The sequence below is a fragment of the Asterias rubens genome, chromosome 19 (genome assembly GCF_902459465.1).
Source record: "Asterias rubens chromosome 19, eAstRub1.3, whole genome shotgun sequence".
Taxonomy (NCBI): Eukaryota; Metazoa; Echinodermata; class Asteroidea; order Forcipulatida; family Asteriidae; genus Asterias; species Asterias rubens.
The window spans coordinates 8,945,611-8,966,846 of record NC_047080.1 but is presented as its reverse complement, the minus strand read 5'-3'; the positions used below and the strand labels follow the sequence as shown (position 1 = coordinate 8,966,846).

At 40.1% G+C, this 21,236-nt stretch overlaps 2 protein-coding genes across 2 annotated transcripts; one reads left to right on the top strand and one right to left on the bottom strand.

Moving 5' to 3' along the window:
- Window positions 1-1,688: 1,688 nt before the first annotated feature.
- Window positions 1,689-6,329, bottom strand: LOC117303172. Its single transcript, XM_033787298.1, has 4 exons — window positions 6,317-6,329; window positions 4,790-4,849; window positions 3,470-3,661; window positions 1,689-2,340 (listed from the first exon to the last, which is right to left on the bottom strand). Exons 2-4 carry the CDS (start codon window positions 4,835-4,837, stop codon window positions 1,942-1,944), a joined length of 639 nt encoding a protein of 212 aa, XP_033643189.1. The 5' UTR covers window positions 4,838-4,849; window positions 6,317-6,329; the 3' UTR covers window positions 1,689-1,941.
- A 1,649-nt stretch (window positions 6,330-7,978) lies between these two features.
- Window positions 7,979-19,843, top strand: LOC117303171 (rab-like protein 6). Its single transcript, XM_033787297.1, has 13 exons — window positions 7,979-8,759; window positions 10,074-10,208; window positions 10,614-10,809; window positions 11,160-11,300; window positions 12,181-12,286; window positions 13,231-13,334; window positions 13,581-13,690; window positions 13,809-14,099; window positions 15,002-15,182; window positions 15,643-16,096; window positions 17,189-17,327; window positions 17,777-17,928; window positions 18,660-19,843. Exons 1-13 carry the CDS (start codon window positions 8,633-8,635, stop codon window positions 18,942-18,944), a joined length of 2,421 nt encoding a protein of 806 aa, XP_033643188.1. The 5' UTR covers window positions 7,979-8,632; the 3' UTR covers window positions 18,945-19,843.
- The last annotated feature ends 1,393 nt before the right edge of the window (window positions 19,844-21,236 follow it).

Below are 21,236 nucleotides of genomic sequence, written 5' to 3'. Positions count from 1 at the left end.
CTTCTGATTGATTTGTAATTTTGCTAAAAACAAGATTATAAAGTTGGAAAAGGTCTTTCTGTCTTCGCCACTCTCGTGTGTGGTCTCCCGTTCCAGTCGCTTGTGATCACAGCTCTCCAAGCCATGAAAGCCTTGACAAAAGACTAGTAGTAGTATGGCACAATATTTGATATAGATGGAGCTAAGACTAGATTGAATGTCTTGTTTATGGCTTAGTGGTTGGAATAAGAGTTTTAAAAGTAAATAAATTAACTTAACATTGCTGTGGGGCAAATTGTCTGAACAAAACTTCAAGCATTGAAGTGCAGCATGTCCTTAAAGGCACTGCACACGTGTGGTAATTGTCAAAGACCAGTATTCTCACTCGGTGTATCCCAACATTACATAAACCAACAAGGGTGTGAAAATTTGGACTCAATTGGTGGACAAAGTTGCAAAAGAATTATGGAAGAAAAGAACACCCCTTTTGAACAATTGTGTGCTTTCATATGCCTTGAATTCGACACCTCAGCTAAGGTCTCAAATTCAATTCAAATATTTTCTCAAAAACTACGCTCTCCATTGCTCACTACCAAGTAAGTTTTTATGCTAACAATTATTTTGTGCAACTACCAATAGTGTCCAGTGCCTTTAACAACATTAGAAACGAGTTTAACCCCTAAAATTTAACCCCGTACATAAAATCTACGTGTTAGACTGTTCCAGTTGTTTAAAACAAAAGTATAAAATTAAAATAAACAAACAGTAGGTTTTGGCAAGACTATTCAGGAAAACGATTTCCACCATCACACACCTATCACCTTAAGAATCAAGCATAACTTTGCTGATCTTTAACTCTATCAATAACATGATCTTGTTTTTTGGTGGTCGCTGGTATTTTTGTTGGTCCCTAGCGATCGCCTTGTGCACTAAAGGGTTAAATTAATGACCTTTACTACTACCCTGTCATTTTGGTTGATTAGGACTAGATCAAAATCTGTGACTTAGCAAGTCATTGTACAAGACATTTATAAAATCTAATTCACAAATGGCTTATTTCTTAAACCGTGTCAGCACAAAAACTTGCTTGAAAAAAATCATAAAAAAATAGGTTAACAGCCAGAATACCATACAGTTACCATTGCTGTGACTGATACCATGGTCATTTTTTTCTTAGCCAAGAAATTTGCTAAGCAGAATTTTCTGCTTAACAGCTTTAAAAAATTAGGCTCTGTAAAGGGTGGAACAAGTCAAGTAGCAATACTCAAGGTATTAACTACTTTCAGATAAATAAATAAAAACATTTTTAGGTGGGGTGAGGAGCGGGGAGAGAGTTTAAAAATAAAGCAGTTATCTTTAAAAATGTTTAGAATATTGTTTTTTAAAGGCAGTGGACACTACTGGTAATTACTCAAAATAATTATTCGCATAAAACCTTTCTTGGTGACGAGTAATGGGGAGAGGTTGATGGTATAAAACATTGTGCGAAACGGCTCCCTCTGAAGTGCCATAGTTTTTGAGAAAAAAAGCAATTTTCCACGAATTTGATTTCGAGACCTCAGATTTAGAACTTGAGGTCTCGAAATCAACCATCTAAACACACACAACTTCGTGTGACAAGGGTGTTTTTTCTTTTATTATTATCTCGCAAGTTTGATGACCGATTGAGCTCAAATTTTCACAGGTTTGTTGTTTTATGCATTTGTTGAGATACACCAACTGTAAAGGCTAGTCTTTGACAATTACCAATAGTGTCCACTGCCTTTAAGAGGCAAGGTAATTTCTACTACCAATTTTAAAGTCAGTACATAAGGGAGACATAAGGGAGAACCAAGGCCATGATCAGGGCCTTGGCTGCGGCGGCACTACTCCCTCGAATCCAATGTCCACAAATCAAGTCCATTTTGTGTTGTACAGTCTTATTTACATTTTTATACAAAAGATGAGTTGAAGGAGGCTCTGTTAACTGGACGGAATATGCTTCGGACAGAAGAACTTCACGTTGGACATATCGGTCGGGGCCAACGCAACGAAGCCCAAACACCGAGCGTGAGCCCAAAATGTACAGCCAGCCTTCTGGCACGCCATAAACGAGTCCTTTTTCTTGCAAATAGCACACGGGGCCTTCTTATTGGCTTGTTCATAAGTCGGGCTGATCACCTGACATTCACCTGCCTCCTCCTCGGCAGACAATTTCTTCGATTTTGGACGACCTCTGGGGGTAGGGTGGACGGTGATCAACGGCACGCCTGGTTCTCCTTCTAGTTGGAACTCTCCCGACGAGTACTCGTACACTTGGCCTCCTTGCGACTTCAGCTTGATACTGACGGAGGCGCCACAGATGGACGTGAGTTGATTCGCCTGTTGGATTGAGATAGGCTTCATTCAGTAATAGAAACAATCCTAACTGACTCACAAGTCCCTCAGTATCTTCAGAGATCACTCTCTTTGAGACTGGGAAACAGCCAAAGAGAAACAATTTTGGAGTCGTTACGGGGACAAGACAGCACTTAAGTAGCCCACAAAGGAGTGAAGGATTAGTGTTTGCGGTCTAGCTCAGGCATACCATCAGTGGTATTTGGCCAACAACATTGTTCCTTTGTTATATAGTGATTCTCCCCTTCAGACCGGGTGATTGCAGGAAACTGGTGACACGAGGTAGGTTTTCTTTTGTTTGAGTTGTCAACGCCAAGGAGCGCATGGATCGCGGGCGTGCCCGTGACATAATTTATCCCTAAGCACTTTTCACACCAGATGACCTTCCGAGGTGATTCAAATGAAATTGTTGTGGGTTCGAATCCCACCGTACTAATATGCCTGTGATTTTTTTCACAGAACTCGGTTAAGTACTGAGTATACAGTGCTGACACACAGTGTATATGGGTAAAACAAAAAAATACTTTTCTTTATCCCCGGTGCAAATTTGTTCATAAACACCTCAGACAGTTTCACTACTATTCCTATTGTTGGAGAGCGCGTCACGTGGGGGTGTTTAAACGGTTAATAATGACCAGCTGGAGTTCTTTATAACCGGGTTTTTTCAGATACGTTTGTGCAGGTTGACCCACAAATTGTTCCCAGGTGTGATCGATCTCGCCGTGCCATTTTGGCATATGAATACGAGGATGCATACTTGTACTACTACTACTTTGCGCACAAATGCATATCCGAAAAACTGTCTCAGTCATAAAAATGCAACACTGAGCAAGAGGGACTTCGGAAAACAGATAAGTTTTCCAGAGTTTCTTACTTTAACACTCCTTTTAACCAAAAAGGCATTTATGAATGGGAATAAAAGAGTAGTGACTCGTTCTTTAACTGCCGTTTAAAACCTTGCAGGGTCGTTGCTGTGTGATAAAGGCCCGAGCTGAATCGCACGACCACGACCCTGCCGATTTTGAACGGCAATTAAAGAGCTCGTCGCTACTCTTTTATTCCCTTATTAAATTGTCTAAATTAAATTGTTAAATTGTTCTGAATGCATGCTTACCTTGTCGAAGATTGTTTTCCTCCTCTTGAAGAAGGATTTACACCGTCTCTGACTGTCCTCCTCGTACGATAGATCGATGGGACCCACATGGTGGTTGGAGTGCCTCTTCTTTGTAAAACTCTCGTTAGTGGATGTCATCTCATCATGTGAGCTCAGGTCACCGGATGAAGTCATCTCATTTGCTGTGGCCATCTGAGGTTATTGAGACAAAATGAGATTGTAACCAATACCGCAGATAAAGAAATTTATATCTGATTGGGTGTTGTGCCGGAGTGGCTGAGAGCATCAAATGTTCTGGTGGTCAAGTAACTGGAGTGTGGGTTCGGGTCCTGGTTGTAAGACTTGTGTCCTTGAGCAAGATACTTTACTGTAATTGCTTCTCTTCACCCAGGGGTGTGACTGGGTACCTGCGATGGTAAAGATTGATATTGTATATGAAAAAGCCTTTTGAGCTCTACTGTTGCCCAGGTTGTACATGTATACTCTGCCCTAGGTGTGTAGGCAAAGATAGAATGCCTAGTAATGGGGTACACGTGCAATATGATTTATGCAAGTGTGGAGTTCCCTACTTAGTGCAGATTCTTTATTTATAGTAAGCAGAGCCATACGTAAATAAGGGCCTTTGTTTTAAAGGCAGTGGACACTATTGATAATTACTCAAATTAGTTATTAGCATCAAACCTTACTTTGTAACGAGTAATGGGGAGCTGTTGATAGTATAAAACATTGTGAGAAAATGTAGATCTCGAGAAATAATTAATTTTCCAAGATTTTGAGACCTCAGAATTAGATTTGGAGGTCTTGTAATCAAGCATATGAAACACACAACTTTGTGTGACAAGGGTGTATTTTCTTTCTTCATTGTCTCACAACTTCAACAACCAATTGAGCTCAAATTTTCACAGGTTTGTTATTTTATGCATGTTGAGATACACCAAGTGAGATGGTCTTTGACAATTACCGACAGTGTCCAGTGTCTTTAAACGGTTGCTGAGGAACTTTCAGGGTGGACTTGGCGGCTGGCCATGCGATAAAGGAACACTTTTGCTTGACTACAGCCCTGTCGGTATCCCAGGGAAGTCAGTCTGCTCAGATTCTGTCCCCCATATGAAAAATTTAAAAAAATTTACGCGGGTTGAAGAGGAGAATGTTTCAAAAAAGGTGCTAACAGAAGTAGTTTGTACATAATTCGCCACATAAGGGGACAGAATCTCCAGCCACACGGGTCATAAATAAACTGTCATTTCAGACCCCATCACCACTGTTTAGTTCCCACTTTTTGTGGTGGCTTTTATTAGAGTATTACGTTAGTAGGAGTACCTCAATTTGTCTTGCACCTTCAAGAACTTGCTGGATGAGCTCCGCCATGGCCTTGAATTTCTAGTAGGAAGTAAGAAATAAAACTGAAAATCAATAGAAAATACAAACAACCCTACAACTTATTAAAATGAAAGCCTAGTCGACTAACAAATAAAATCAACATTTTAATTTTGGTCACAAATATCACTTTCGCCAATTTTTCCCTTTAAAAACCCCCAGATTTCTAAGAAAAACTAACCAGGGAGTCAGAACCTGGGTTGAATAAATTGAACATGTGTTAAATTATAGCAATGAAACTTGAATAGACACAGCAGCTGCTGGGGATCTGTCCAAATTTGTTGGTGTTTACAACTTGCATAAAATAAAATCATCCAAGTCTAATAGCATTTGCTGAATAGAATATTATATTTATTTTGTATCGTTTAATATTGTTTGTGTACCAACAAAACTGCAGTGCTTGCCATGCTAGACTAGAGCCTACTAACTAGGTAACACACCTAGTAATAGCTCCGACTCTAGCCCCACTTTTCTGGCCAACTCTGTAGCACCATAAAGTAGGGCTAGGTTAGGTATCTGCAGTACTACAAATCATGGTGGTAGACCTCCATGTTTAAATGGATGCTGGTCAACTCGCCTGCTAGCCAGCTCGCCCCCAACAAAGTCGCCTCCTGCAAAGTCGCCCCCTGAGAATTTTCACCCAGGTCTTTAATGTCGCCCCAGTGCAAATTAAACAAAACAATCATTTCAAAATGAATGATTTTTGACATAAACATTTATTGCATCTTTGGGGGGGGGGGGCAATTTGGGGTGGAAGCTCAGTCAATATTTGATTTATAGCTTTTCTAGATGAAAGTTCCAGATTCAGAACAAACATTTATGAATCAATAATAATAATAATAAATAAATAATTGCAAAAACAAATAAACCATAGAGAAAGTCCCAAAGTCCAACCAAAAACTTTTCCAAATATTTTATGGTAAAAACAGTAATTAAAACTGGTAGTGTTACCATTTCCCGGAATTAATAACAACTTTGGGCAACTTTGCTAGGGAGCGACATCGGCTTGGGGTGCAATGTCAGGGGGCGACTTTGTTCGTGTTGGGGCGACATTGTCAGGGGGTGATTTTTTACCAACCAGGGCAAGCCAGCTAGTCCCTAGTACAGTAGTACATAAGTAGAGGCAACTTTGCCACGGTTTGCACTTTGATTGGAGGGCCACTTTGATTGGAGTTGGCTAGGGGACGAGCACCCCTCTCGCCCCCTTTACATTATGCACTACTTGATGTTCACTGCAGGGAGTCCCCCTGATAACCACCACCACTTTTTCATTCACTCATTTTTATTACAAAAAGGGATATCTCAACAATGGGGTAAATTAGAATTTTTAGATAGGCCTACTACTATATTTTTTCATATCGCATGAAAAAGTGGTGGCGCCATACAGAAACTTTTCCAGTCCCCCCCCCCCCCCCAACACACACGCTGACACAGAAAGAAGTCACTCGGCTAAATAATAAAATTACTGACACTGACTGACCACTGACAGACAGTGTACTGTACTCTGCTCAGCAAAAACAAATTAAAAACGAACAGAATACAGAGTGTCAGTGACACACACAGGACGCAGGGGAATTATTTTGGCAGCTTAAAATGTTGGGCATATCTTGTCCCGTGTTTTAAGTCTATTGGTACACGTTTGCGCTCGAAATAGTTAAGATTTCTTACCTTTTTCAAGCTTTAAAAAACCCCAAGTTCTCCTCCCCTTGTTTGTGTGCACAAGTCTTCGTCCTCTGTACTTTTGTGCATGGTGCTGACTATTATTACACAAAGGCTCGTCCATACCCAAGCGAGACGACTGGGTACCATGCACACAACCTTTTACACATTGCCTTTACAAACTTTCTTGCAATTTGCCACTGCAATGGGATCGACCATAAGAAGTTGGGAACGAGAGCTTAATCCGCCCCACAATGCGCGTTAAATGCGCGTGTGTGTAAGTGCGCTGCGCGTTTTGCATGTGACGCGCACAAAAGTGGAAAAGGTAAATAATTTTGACCTTTCTCTGGTTCAGTAAAAAACAAAATTGTAAAACTTGACCTGTCGAGCTCGTGGTCCGAACAAACTTTACAAAATATTGTCAAGTTTGGGAGGTCGCAAGTTCACACCCGTCCCCCGCCTTAGCAAATTATTCTTTGTCATGTTTGTTCGCAAACATAATGGAGCAACAACTCGTCCATCGGCAACTCGACACAACTCGATGGTTAAGACAACTGGACCATTCACAACTCGACAACTGTGACTTTGAGACAACTCAAGCACCCCCCCCCCCCCCCAAAAAAAAAAAAATAATAATACAAAATTCACCCGGTCAGTAAATGCACCTGCAGGTTTCCTTGACATAACTTTGTGTCACTCAAAAGTATCTTTACAATCAAAACAACTTTTTTTTTGAGCCATTGAATTGAAAAGTAATTGACTCAATTAATACATAAACACAAAAAAATTGCTTATAAATTATGCTCAGAAAATTATTGTTAATCAAAAACTGGTTACCAGCAAAAGTACATTAAGTTTATATTGTTGTGACATATGCTCAATTTTTGCTTAGCAAAGAAATATATGTCTGTCAAGCAGTACTCTGGGCCCAACACAAAAGCGCACACAACGAAATTGGGGGAACCTGAAACTAGCCTGAAAAATGTTTACGTCACACGTCAAGGCTTTATCTCCTATTGTTGCAGGAGGGGACCAGGGCCTAATTTCATAGATAAGCACATAAATTTGCTTAGCATGAAATGTTTTGCCTTGATAAAAACAGGATACCAACCAATTTTCAGGATAAGCAAACAACAGCTGAAAACCAGTAACAAGCAATATATAACAAATGGAAAATTGGTTGGTAATCCTGTTTTTATCAAGTAGAAATTTCATGCTAAACAAATTTGTGTGCTGAGCAGCTTAGAGGTTAGTGCTGACGTGACTAGGGGAAAACCCTACAGGGAGGGTAAACCAACAATTTCCAACAGAGGGCGCTCGACAGGAGATCTGAAAAAACTCAAAACTGGTACCTCGGAATGTTGTACGGATTTTAAGGATAAGCCGAATCGGAACCCGACTGGTCGAAGTTCAGTACTTCCGGAATAAAAAGGTGAAAGGTCATTACAACCGGCTAATGTCTCCATTTCACAAAATATTCTTCCTCAAATTTGCACAAACCTATTGAAATAATCCTATTTCAACTTTATGTTGTTAATAAAACAATTTATTACAATAAAAATGAAAAACTATAGTAGAGATTGTTTGTGTTGAATACGGGTTTAATTAAATAGAATTGGGCACTACAAAATCGGCAGGACGGCGGATGACGTGCAATATAATGTTGTTCGGTCACCATTCACTTCGTTGAGTGGTGCTGTTGTTTACGTGACAATATTTCTGTAAATTTCACTCGAAATGTAAGTATTTTCATATGATCCTAACTTAGAAGTTCCAACGTCTGATTCGTGGTTCAACTGAAGCTGTTGTGGAGATCTTAGAGTACATGGGAAACACAGGAGACGGAAAAACATTGGTAGCAAATTTTCAACAACGGCAACGCAAACTGCATTGCGAATGGTGGAATTGGATTGAAGATTGATCAACTTCCCGAAATGGGGAACTGTCACCCTGATCAGACAGTGTAAGACTGCAAGAATTTTACAAAACATTCGGATCTAGAGGGTTAAGTAAACCTGGAAATGTCTGCAACCTCTTGTAGTAGAAATACAACTTTTTAAACAATTAATTGTGTTTGTAATCCACCACCAAAATCCAAGGTAAATACTAATTTGAAAAATCAGCAAAATGTTTAGTGCGTTGAAGAAGTTTGTTACCAACGAGCAGAATGCTGGAAGGGGCTTGGTACCCACTGGTATGCAGACGATGGGACAGAATCTGCAGCGAAGATTTGCTAAGGGTGTTCAGTATAACAGTGAGTATATAGTTTTTAGTTGCCCAGTTCCCCCCCCAACCCCATTACGCTATTTATGTCCCTTATAATTATATTATAAGAAAAACTCCAAAAGTTGTTTATTTCTACTGCAAAGATAAAATCCACTGTACCATCTTTTTTTTTAAATGTAACATCTTTTAATCTTAAGTAACTTTATAATACAGGGGTCAAAATTAAGTGTATTTTCATGGATTGGTAGTTTATAGCAGGGCTACCAGGAATGTTGTGTACTTTTTAAGTAGCCTTGAATCAAGGCTACTTAAAAAGTACAAAACATTCCTGGTAGCCCTTGACGAAATTTTGGTAGCCCGAAAAACACATTATGCTTGAGTCACGGCACAAACTTTACAATACACCACCAGCACAGTTCATTGCTGTTTGTGATATTGATTTTTGCATTATTTGCCCACTAGCCCGTCGGGCTATCAAACTGGAAAAATGAGTAGCCCGGCTGTAAATCTGGTAGTCCCGGGTTAGCAGGCTAGTGGCAATACAGTGTCTTCTTAAGTTTGACTTATTTAAAATAGTGCTGTGCCGAACTAGATCACTTCCTATGAAAAAACCCACAGGCATTTGTTACTTGAGTGGGATTTGAACCATGACCTTTGCAATTCTAGAGCAGTGTTTAACCAACTAGACCACTGAAACTGCTAGTACATCTGTAGCTAGTAGAAGTAGTTTGATATTTTAGCAGCTGGTATCGCAACAATGTGTTTGCCGAGTATATAGGAAGTACTGAGCAAAAACAGTGCGAACACGGTTTGACAACTGTAAGGGTACAACCAAAATTAATATTCTTTATCCTTGATGCAAATGTAAAATTCATTATTAAAGGGGGAGAGATAGAGTGAGAAAGCACACAACAAACAGTTTAGTAGAGTAAAAGATGCAAATTCAACATCTATGAAAGCAATGAACACCTTTGGTAATTGTCAAAGACCAGTCTTTTTGGTGTATCTCAAAACATGCATAAAATAACAAACCTGCAATTTTTTAAAACTCAATTGGTCGTCTTTGTTGCACAAGTTGTATGCTTTATGATGCCTTGAATTTGAGACCTCAGCTGTAGTCTCAAATTCAAGTCAAATATTTTATTGAGAAATTACTTCTTTCTCAAAGACTACGTTTCTTCAGACTCAGAGGGAGCAGTTTCTCACAATGTTTATACTATCAACAGCTCTCCATTGCTTGTTACCAAGTGTGTTTATATGCTAACAATTAGTTTGAGTAATTAAAGACAGTGTCCAGTGCCTTTAAATATAACTTATCAGTTTGTCTTTCTTACCTTTCCAGTGAAAATTATCATCAAAGGTGACCGTAACACTGGCAAGACGACGTTGTTCCATAGACTACAGGGAGAACGATTTAAGGAGGAGTATCTTCCCACCCCAGAGATACAAGTCACCAGTATACAGTGGAATTACAAAGGTTAAATAAAAAGGGGTTTAGTCTCAAACATTTTTGTAATGTCGTGGACGAGTCAGTTGCCCGGTTAAGTTTCCCAGAAATGACGTTATTGTCAACGTAAGTGTTTCTACCGAGATTACCAAATTCTTGAGGTTGGGGCGTAATTTTGTTGTTGATAATTACAAAAGAAATTAGAAGTGTGCTAACACCTACATACAAGTTTGAATCCTTCTTTAAATCCTTTAAAACATTTTTGCTCAAGTTATCATTGTAGTGATTCGTATTGTGACATCACGCTTTGTTTAGCATCGCCAAGTAAGATCGTCACACATTTTAAAATCAATTCTAAATCTAAGTAAACATGAAACCTAGCTGGTAATTTACAAAGAAGTGACAGCAATACATTGTACTTTTTTTAAATTGTAGCGACTGATGATGTCGTCAAGGTGGAAGTTTGGGATGTGGTGGACAAGGGTAAATCTAAGAAGAAAGCAGACGGCCTTAAATTAGATACAACACATGAAGTTGAAGAGACTGACGAACCATGCTTGGATGCGAGCTTTCTCAATGTGTACAAGGGAGCCAATGGAGTTGTATTCATGGTGGACATAACAAAACAATGGTAAGGACTTTTACAAAACAGTCAATGGCTTTTAAAGACACTGGACACCTTTGTTTTTTGTCAAAGACCAGTCTTCTCACTTGGTGTATCTCAACATATGCACAAAATAAACCTGTAAAAGGCTTCTAGAAACCTAGGTATACTTTGAAGTCACTGGACACCTTCAGTAACTGTCAAAGACCAGTAGTCTCACTAGGTGTATCCCAACATTTGCATATTAAAGTATAAACAAATCTGAGAATTTTTTGTTACTCAACTGGTCATCGAAGTTGCAAGCGAAAAGTGAAAGTTAAAAAAGACCATTGTTGCACAAATTAACTGGGTATTTTTGTTCTCTCCCTGTTCAACAGGACATGGGGTTATGTCGAGCGAGAGCTTCCAAATGTACCGAACCACATTCCTGTCTTGGTGCTAGCAAGCTTCAGAGACATATCCGAACACCGCACAGTAGCTGAGGACACTATGAGATACTTCATAGAAAACTTTGAGAGGTGAGAGCAGGGGGAAGGGGTCGGCAGAGTGTGGGTTCGAGTCCCAATCGCGACACTTGTGTCCTTATAGGGACACTTTGCCGTGGATCGGTTGAGTTGTCTATGAAAGGCATTTGAAACTGACACTATGAGATACTTCATAGAAAACTTTGAGAGGTGAGAGCAGGGGGATGGGGGTCGGCAGAGTGTGGGTTCGAGTCCCAATCGCGACACTTGTGTCCTTATAGGGACACTTTGCCGTGGATCGGTTGAGTTGTCTATGAAAGGCATTTGAAACCGTTTGTTATGAAATGCATATGGTTGGAAAGATGTTTTGAAAGTAGAATATAATGATCACACACAAATATGTCTCAAAGTTGCGTGGTTTTTCTTTTACTTTACTAACACGGTTATCCATTTTATGGAGTCAAAAACTTGACTCAAAAAAAAAAGGTGTGTCCCTTTAAGCAAGACACTTAACCATTGCTTCGTCCTTCGGACAAACAATAAAAGTTAGAAGTTAAAACTGCACAATGCATAAATAAAAATAAAAGTAATGACAAGAGGATCAATCAAGATAAAACTACTGAAGAATTAAACGTTATTTAAAAATGTCACCCTCGAACAAAGATATTGACAAAATAGGGAGACCGGCAACATAGGGATGTAACAACATATGGGACGTATAGGGCTAGATAGCTCAGTTGGTAGAGCGCCGGCAGGTTTATCCGGAGGTCGTTGGTTTGAACCCCACTCTAGTCAATTTTTCTTTGTTCAACCCCCCCAAAATCATTTAAAAATTACAGTACAATGTTAAAAACAAAACAAGCAATGACAAGATACCAAGTTATTTTGAAAACTATATGTTGTTTGTTTAAAATATTTTTCTTTCATGTGACAGACCACCCGATTCAGCCACAGTGCTACTAGCGGAGGCCTCCATGAAAAACGGCTTCGGTCTGAAATATCTGCACACTTTCTTCAATGTACCATTCCTACAACTCCAGGTACGTTAAACACACATTGAAGCCTAGGGGACTAGTGAAAGTTACTACTCGACTAGATGCACCTCAAATATCCGCTACTTTGACACTAGTCACCTAGGTTTTTACACACAATGTAGTCTCATTAATGATAATAATAATACAAAGCATTAATATAAGGCGCTATACAAAGAACAGATTACCTTACAAAGGGAAGCAACACAAAAGCAAAACAAAAACAGACCAACGACAGGCCAAGAGATAAACAAAAAGAGGAGCAAATGAGGATGGTTCTTGGAATAAAAACGTCTTGAGGAGGTGTGTAAACACAGGCATCGTTGCAGCTTCTCTCAGACTTGTTGGTTGCGCGTTCCACAAACGCGGTGCAGCAACTGAGAAGGCTGTGTCTCCGGCTTTCATTGTTTTGAAGTCATTCAGAATAATGGTGTAACAACAACTAGTTCTTAAATAGCGCACAATAACCGTGTCAATGCGCTTTGTACTAGTGCCCTGGGCCCCATTTCATAGAGCTGCTAAGCACACAAATTTGCTTAGCATGAAATTTCTTCCTTGATAAAAACAGGATTACCAACCAAATTTCCATTTGTTGCATATTGCTTATTACTGGTACTCGGCTGTTGTTTGCTTATCCTGAAGATCACGTGTAAATTTGGTTGGTAATCCTGTTTTTATCAAGGAAGAAATTTCATGCTAAGCAAATTTTTATGCTAAGCAGCTCTATGAAATTGGGCCCTGGTCCTTAATTTGGTCAAAGTTACATTCCTGTAATCTTTCTCAGCTCCTGGTGGAGTATACACCTTCATTCACAGTGAGTTAGGATTCATGTCATGGCCAAAAACTTCATCTACAAAAGGTATCAAAACCCTTTAAATAAATATGGATGTGCTAAGATTTTGTTGCAAACCATTTGACTTTTTTGTATTATTGCCATCTTGAAATGACTGCAGAGAGAAACGTTACTACGGCAACTAGAAACAAATAATCTTGAGACGAGCGCCACGCTGGATGAGCTAGACATGAGGAAGGAATCTGAAGATCAAAATTACAACTTGTAAGTATTGATTAACATTGTAGAGACGGGTTGTGATTGGTTCTTGAAATTATAGAGACGGGTTGAGATTGGTTCTTGAAATTTAGAGATGGGTTGTGATTGGTTCTTGAATGGTAGAGACAGGTTGTGATTGGTTCTTGAATGGTAGAGACAGGTTGTGATTGGTTCTTGAATGGTAGAGACAGGTTGTGCTTGGTTCTTGAATGGTAGAGAAGGGTTCTTGAACATTTGTTTATTGCACTGCAGGTATATAGAGAGTCTAGAGGAACGACGGAGACAAAGGAAAGCCAAGGCTGCTTCTGCTGCAACTCTCACGCCAACAGTACCAAACGGAAGAGCACCACAGACATCACCATGTAAGCACTACCTCCCCAACTTTACGAAGCAATCTTGGTTAAGTTATCTATCAAACTCCTGACATATAATTTCTTGTGTGTGTTGTGTCTCAACCCCCCTCCCTCCCATGACATACAGCATCCCCTGGTAGTAATCAAGGGTCAAGCCATGCTACCCCGGTCTCGCAGAGCCCAGCCACCACACCGAAGCAAAACACCCCATCATCGACACCAGCCACGTCCCGCAAGGATACCCAGCCAGCCAAGGAGGGCCAGCAAGACCAGCAAGCAGCACCAGCGAAGGACTCAATCGACAACAAGCAGGGAGCAGCCCAGGCAACCTCTCTGTCACAGCGGTTCTCAAAATGGTTTGGCGGGGGCGAGTCGAGGGTGCAGCAGGGGACAAAAGAGGACGGTGTTAATGAAGCAGGTACAAGAGTAGATTCACTGGCCCTTATTTCTGGGATAGCCGGAGTATTAGGCATTGTATGAAGAAATGATAATAATAATAACCAGTTTTTTATATAGCGCTTTTCACACCCAAAGGGCGTCTCAAAGAGCTTCCAACATTATTACCCCTGGTCACTGGGCCTTAATTCATTCCTTAAACCATCTCAGCTCCCTAGTTTGCCCGTGCAACAAATATGCGCTACTCGGCTAAATCAATCACAAGAACCATCTCTTCCGGAAGTAAAACGCAACTATGGTCAAGTGTCTTGCTCAGGGACACAAGTGTCAAGACCGAGACTCGAACCCACAATCTGCGTATCAGAAACATCAGAGCTTGAAGACGGTGCTCTTAGTCTTCAAATACACACTGACAGAGTATAGAGCTCATGGTTGCCACAAAACCAGAATACTAAGATTGTTTCGTTGTGCTATAGACAAGCTGTAAAATGGAAACCAGTAAAAAATAATTCTGTTTGTCATTTTTTAGTTCAGGTTTGAACAAAATCTTCACTCTTGGTGGAAAAAAAATAGACCTATCTGAAAAAAAATCTCAGGTGTGTTTTAACTACGGCCGGTGAAATAATGAAAAATAAGGACCATCCCTTGCACCATTATTATTATTTCATGAGGTCCTTAATGTGTTTTTAACTTATCTTTCATCAGTGTATGTGTAAATCTTGTTTTATCATTGTGACTTTATTTTTTATTGTTCTGTTTTGGAGCTTTTATCAATGTTTTGACACGTAATTTTCCATTTTTATCTTTTTAATGGACAAATAAATTAAATGAATTGCATAACACATCGTGTTAATTGAACCAGAAAGTTTCTACAAAGTCATGTCAAACAATTTTAATTGATTCTTCGATTTGATCTTTTGGCAGTGATTGAAACGGTTGTGGAGGTCAAGCCTGGCCCGATCACCAGCGTGGATGAATTCATTCCGGACGAGGGGCTAGGGGGGTTCCTCGACGACGACGATGGGCCAGGAAGGAAAAAGGGTAAACTCAAGAAGAAAGTAGAAAAGGTTGTGAAACCCCCGCCCCCAACGCAAGAAAGTGATAGGTGAGTTATTTATAATTAATAATAATAATAATTTAAAAAAATAGACAATACTTATATAGCGTATCACCAAAATGATGTTATTCTTTTTTGTAGTATATTTAATATTTTTAATGACTGTTTTTGTAAACTGACCATTTCGATGTTTAGCCGCTGTATTGCAGTGTTTTAATAAACCATGAATAATAAATGGTTCCTATGCGCTTTAAAGAGAGAAAGAAATATGCTGAAAAAAGGGACAAAGAATTAAATTAACTGAAATTAAAAGTGAAATAAAAGCTTTAAGAGCTGTTAAAGATGGTTTTATTCTTTGGAAAGTGACAACTGTATTAAGAAGAGTCTTTTCTATTCGAAGGGCCCCCAATAATTGCGGCAACAAGACATTTCTTGAATTGCCTCCCTTCCTTCATAGCTTGAAATCCTTCTGAAACTTTCTCTCCCTGGTACCCCCTTTATGAAACAGCGATGAAGATGTCAACCCAATGGTCGCCAGCTTCCAAGAGGAACTGGATTCCGAGGACGACATCACGCCGTTCAAACCCACCAACTCAGACCCCCAAGCCCTGGTCACCTCAAGCTTTGACGTCGACCTTTCCAGCGACGAAGAAGAGGTGATGACAATTACACAAGACCGGGACATTTCGTCAGAAGATGACGACGGTGATGATAACGACGTCTATAAAAGTCTGAAACTGAAATCGTTGTCGACAAATCATAAACAATCGTCGTTACCGGCGTCAAATCAAGACGGAGTAGTGAGCGTTTTCTCAATGTCGGTCGGAGCGCAGGATGAAGTTGACGCTCCTTCATTAAAGAGCAGTGCAACGCAGAGGAACGGCAGTGAGACGGCATCTCCACTGTCGCCTCAATATCCCGCATCAACGGACAGTACTAGTGAGGACGACCAGGGTCACCAGGTAAGAAATTGTAAACTTCTACTGGAGCATCTCAAGGGCACCAAGGCGATGTCCTGCATAGCTTGAAATCCTATAATGTCACAGGCCTGTTTGCTTCGTTTTTGCAAGTGCAAGGGCACAGAGGCAATTTCTCCTTGGTAAAGGGCATCCTATGAGGAAATTGTAAACTTCTACTGGAGCATTTCAAGGGCACCAAGGCAATGTCCCGGGGGCATGGAGGCAATCGCCTTCTTTGCCTCCGTGAAGTATCAGGCATGAGGTCATGTCTGACAGACTTTGATTCTACAGGGTGTCTTTTTAGCTTAAATCTGTTTGACCTCAAAGTTGGTTGCAGTTGTTGCACTCATTTCATCCCATAAAAAAATGTTACAACATAACATAAAAATAATATCAAAGTTTTATATAGCGCACATATCTACCAACAAGTTACTCAAGGCGCTTAGTATACATTTATACAGAAAGAGAGTGTATTGAAAGTTATGAATTCTGAGACCCAATTATGTATCACATTATAAGAGTTTACAAGGCGCTGCGGCACATTTAGTAGCCACAGCCAGGAACACTGAGGCGAACCCCTTCTTTTTTTTGTTAAGTGCACCGGGTTCTTTTACATGCGTTACACAACCCATGGGACCAACGGCTTTACAACCCATCCGAAGGACAAAGCAGTGGTTAAGTGTCTTGCTTAAGGACATGCATGTCAAGGCTGGGGATTCGAACCCACACTCTGCTGATCAGAAACACCAGGGTTTGAATTCGGTGCTCTTAACCGCTCGACCACGACAAATCCACACAAACTAAAGTCCAGAGACTGTAAAACCTCAACATAGCAATGGTACAGAAACAGCTATAAGCTAAGATCTTTTAATCCTACTATGCGGTAGTAGAATAAAGAAAGACAGTTCTCTAAAGAACAAACTCTACCTGGCAAGTAGATACACACATGGTATTACCGCAAACCAAATATATATCGTTTAATACATCGAAAGTCATAAATATAGGTACCTTTTGGATAAACTTAGAAGGAATTTGCTGCTTTTTTTTAAAGTTAAAATGTTTCAGTCTTTACTTGACCTGATTGATTCCTGACAGCCTGTGAGTAGGACATCCAGTCAAACCACTGACCAAGACACCTCAACCGCATCTCCTGCCTCCCCGATGATCCAGCTACAACAGGAGGACTTCAACTTTCTGGAGAATGTCGGCTCTACCAAGAAACCAGGACTAACAAGTAAGTACTATCAGCCTCGTATTCCATGTCTTAACGCTTTCTCCCTCAGCCCACTTGGGACCTTGAATCCTCCCCATGCACAGGCTAGCCTAATTAGCCCTAACCATTCTAAATGCAACAATATGCACCAAATGGAAATGGTTGTCAAAAACTTTGATAACTGGTAACTCCCAAACCGAAAGCGTCAGCAAACTAGTATGTTGGATTTGCTCGTTTGGTATGATGATAAATCACTCTAATCTTTTGGAAGAAGATCTGAGAACCCATGAATTACCACTTTGTACATTTTTACAGGCAGAGACTCTTAAGCATTCTCCGATGTACCACACATAGGATTCAAACTGCCTTTAGCCCCCAAGACATCTGCTCTAGCAATGCAAAGGTTGTGGGTTCGAATCCCAACAGAGTTATGACTCTCACCTTTGTCTTGTTTTTTTTTTACTTCACAGAAAGGCCGTCCTTACCTGCTGACGACTTTGACAATCTTCTGACGGTGACCAGAGACCAAGACATCAGTGACACGGACACGGTGACAAGTACGAGCACGAGCAGCTCTGCTGTCAAGAAGAAGAAGAAACACAAGAGCAAAGACAAAGATGCGGTGAGTGGGCTTTCCATTTGTTTCCAAGTACTCTGTAAGAACAAAACATGAAAAACACACCAAGTAAGTAGTAGTAGTAAAAGTGGAGTCTTATATAGCACCCAAGTCCGTCACTCAGTGACGCTCAAGGCGCAAGGTTATTTGGGACCAGTTTGAATTATGAGATATACTCCTTTAACATAGCACCATGTAATGGTTTACGAGGTGCTGTGGCGCAATATGCCGCCAATCAAACCAGGAACACCAAGCAAACCCCCTTCCTTGTCTTGCTTAAGGACACAAGTGTCATGACTTGTAAGGTTTGCGGTGACACCAGGTAATTTGTATTTTCTTTTTTTGTGAGTAGTGGTGGCTCTGAGAAGAGTCGGTTTGTTCTGCTCGACCGTTCGAGTGCAGAGTGCGTGTAGTTGGTTTAACATTTAGAATGCTGGGGCAACCCTGGGGCAAGCCGGCCCTCTCACACTTGGATTGCTCTATCCCTGATCTACCCCTAACAAATGGGCATTCCCCGTGAATAGCTGCCCCTGCTCTGGAGAAGGGGGAATCGGTAAAACCCAGGGGTATTCTTAAAGCATGCGGCCGGAATCCTTTGGAATAGGGACCTGTGTGAAATGGGGGAGACAATGGGGTAAAAATACTCCTGGGGCCGTCCCATGTATTCCACATGGGTAAGAGATACACCATGACAAAGGGCTTCAGTTCATTTGTTGTCCCTCCCCATTCCTCGACAGGAAGACGAGAAAAGCTTGAGAAAACACAAACACAAGAAGCAAAAGGACAAGAGCAAAGACCCTGGCAGACACAGCGACAAACACAGCGACAAACACAGTGACAGACACGGTGACAAAGGAGATGGCGAGGAGAAAAAACGGAAGAAGAAGAAGTCGCGGGGAAACGACGGAGAGGTGTCCACCGTCGGGGAGGTCAAGCCGGACTTTGACGAACTGGAGGCTTTCTTAGAGGGACCTAGCCTGGGTTCACCCTCTTCTAGTGGACCGTCGTATGAGGCGTTATGAGACGGTAGTAGTCAAACTAGTAAATTATTTAATACATTAATAAAAAAATAAACACACGAATAGCCGCTTTGACATATGGTTGGATTCTATTGGAGTGCATGTTGGATACGATCTAAGCCTACAATACGATATCATGTGATGACTACATGTATTCTGTACACAGTCAACCCTCTCACTGTCTGACCATTACTACAAACAAACTGTAACTCTCAATCATCAATTACTGATCATGTGAGATCTTAAGAATAACCCTCCTACTATTTGACCTTTTATTGATCCACAGTGGTTTGTTAATGATAGACAAACTATCTCAGCCTGCAATTTGATACCATGTGGTGAATGCATCTACACAGTACACAGTCAACCCTCCTACTGACCATTCAATATAATTCACCGTGTGGTTTTGAAGGATACATGCAGATAAACTATATCAGCTTGCAATATGATATCATGTTGTGAATGCATCTACACAGTACACAGTCAACCCTCTCACTGCCTGACCATTCAATATTCCAATGTGGTTTTGAATGGTACATGCAGATAAACTATATCAGCTTGCAATATGATATCATGTTGTGAATGCATCTACACAGTACACAGTCAACCCTCTCACTGCCTGACCATTCAATATTCCAATGTGGTTTTGAATGGTACATGCAGATAAACTATATCAGCTTGCAATATGATATCATGTTGTGAATGCATCTACACAGTACACAGTCAACCCTCTCACTGCCTGACCATTCAATATCATCCAATGTGGTTTTGAATGGTAGATAACTATCTCAGCTTGCAATATGATATTATGTGAACCGTTTAGTTGCTTAAAGGCATTTGACACTATTGGTAATTGTCAATGACCTGTCTTCTCACTTGGTGTATCTCAACAATATGCATAAAATAACAAACCTGTGAAAATTTGAGCGCAATCGGTCGTAGAAGTTGCGAGATAACCGTGAACGAAAAAACACCCCTGTCGGACGAAGTTGTGTGCTTTCAGATGCTTGATTTCGAGACCTCAAATTCTAAATCTGATGTCTCAAAATCAAATTCGTGGAAAATTACTTCTTTCTCGAAAACTATGTTACTTCAGAGGGAGCCAATCCTCACAATGTTATACTATCAACAGCTCCCCATTACTCATTACCAAGTTAGGTTTTATGCTAAAACAAAATATTTTGAGTAATTACCAACAGTGTCCACTGCGTTTAATCCTGTATTAATTAATGTAGATGTACACAATAAAACTAACCTGTGAAAATTTAATTTCAAAAGGAAGTTGTGTTTTTGAGATATTGTCGAATATCTGGGGTGGTTTTTATGTTTGCGCAGGAAGAATAATCCATAATTGGAGTACACAATCTGAGAAATGTTTCATGCAGAAAATTTCTCAGATTAAAATGTTTTTGAATCCCACTTTCTAAAAACCACATTCCAGTGAAAGGAATTGTTTCTGAAAATGGTAAGCACATTATCAACAGCTGCAGTGCTTCTTACCAAGTGGTCGCTAATGTATGGAGTAATTACCAAAGGTAAACCCTGCCTTCAAAGTTTAGGTATAGTTTTTTATGTTGAGAAAAGTTCCCCCAAAACATACATTTCGTAGTGTTGAAGAAATTCCAAGTTAAGGCACTGGACATGTTTGGTCAAAGACCAGTATTCTCACTTTGTGTATCCCAACATATGCATGAAATAACAAACCATTGCTTGTTACCAAGTAAGGTTTTATGCTAACAGTTATTTTGAGTAATTACCACTAGTGTCCACTGCCTTTAAAGGAAAGGTACACGTTTGGTAATTGTCAAAGACCAGTTTTCTCACTTGGTGTATCCCATCATAACCATAAAATAACAAACCTGTGAACGTTTGGCTCAATTGGTCATAGGAGTTGCAAGAGAACAATGAAAGAAAAAATCACCCTTGTTGCATTAATTTGTGTGCATTCAGATATGCATAATAAAAGGCTTCAGCTGAAGTATTTTGTTATTCGAGTGTGAACTTACCTCTTTCTCAAAAACTACGTCTCTTCAGAGGGAGCTGTTTCTCACAATGTTTTATACTATCAACTGCTCTTCATTGCTAGTTACCAAGAAAGTTTTTATGCGTACAATTATTTTGAGTAATTACCAACAGTGTCCAGTGCCTGTAAGTGTCTTTGAAAATTTTGCATTCTCAAACAACTAACCCCAATTGTGGCGGCTTGTCCTACTTAAATAAAAAAATTATTTGCCAAAACAGACAAACTATTTATTTATTTTTTTTTTTTTGGGGGGGTCACAACCTCTAATCTTG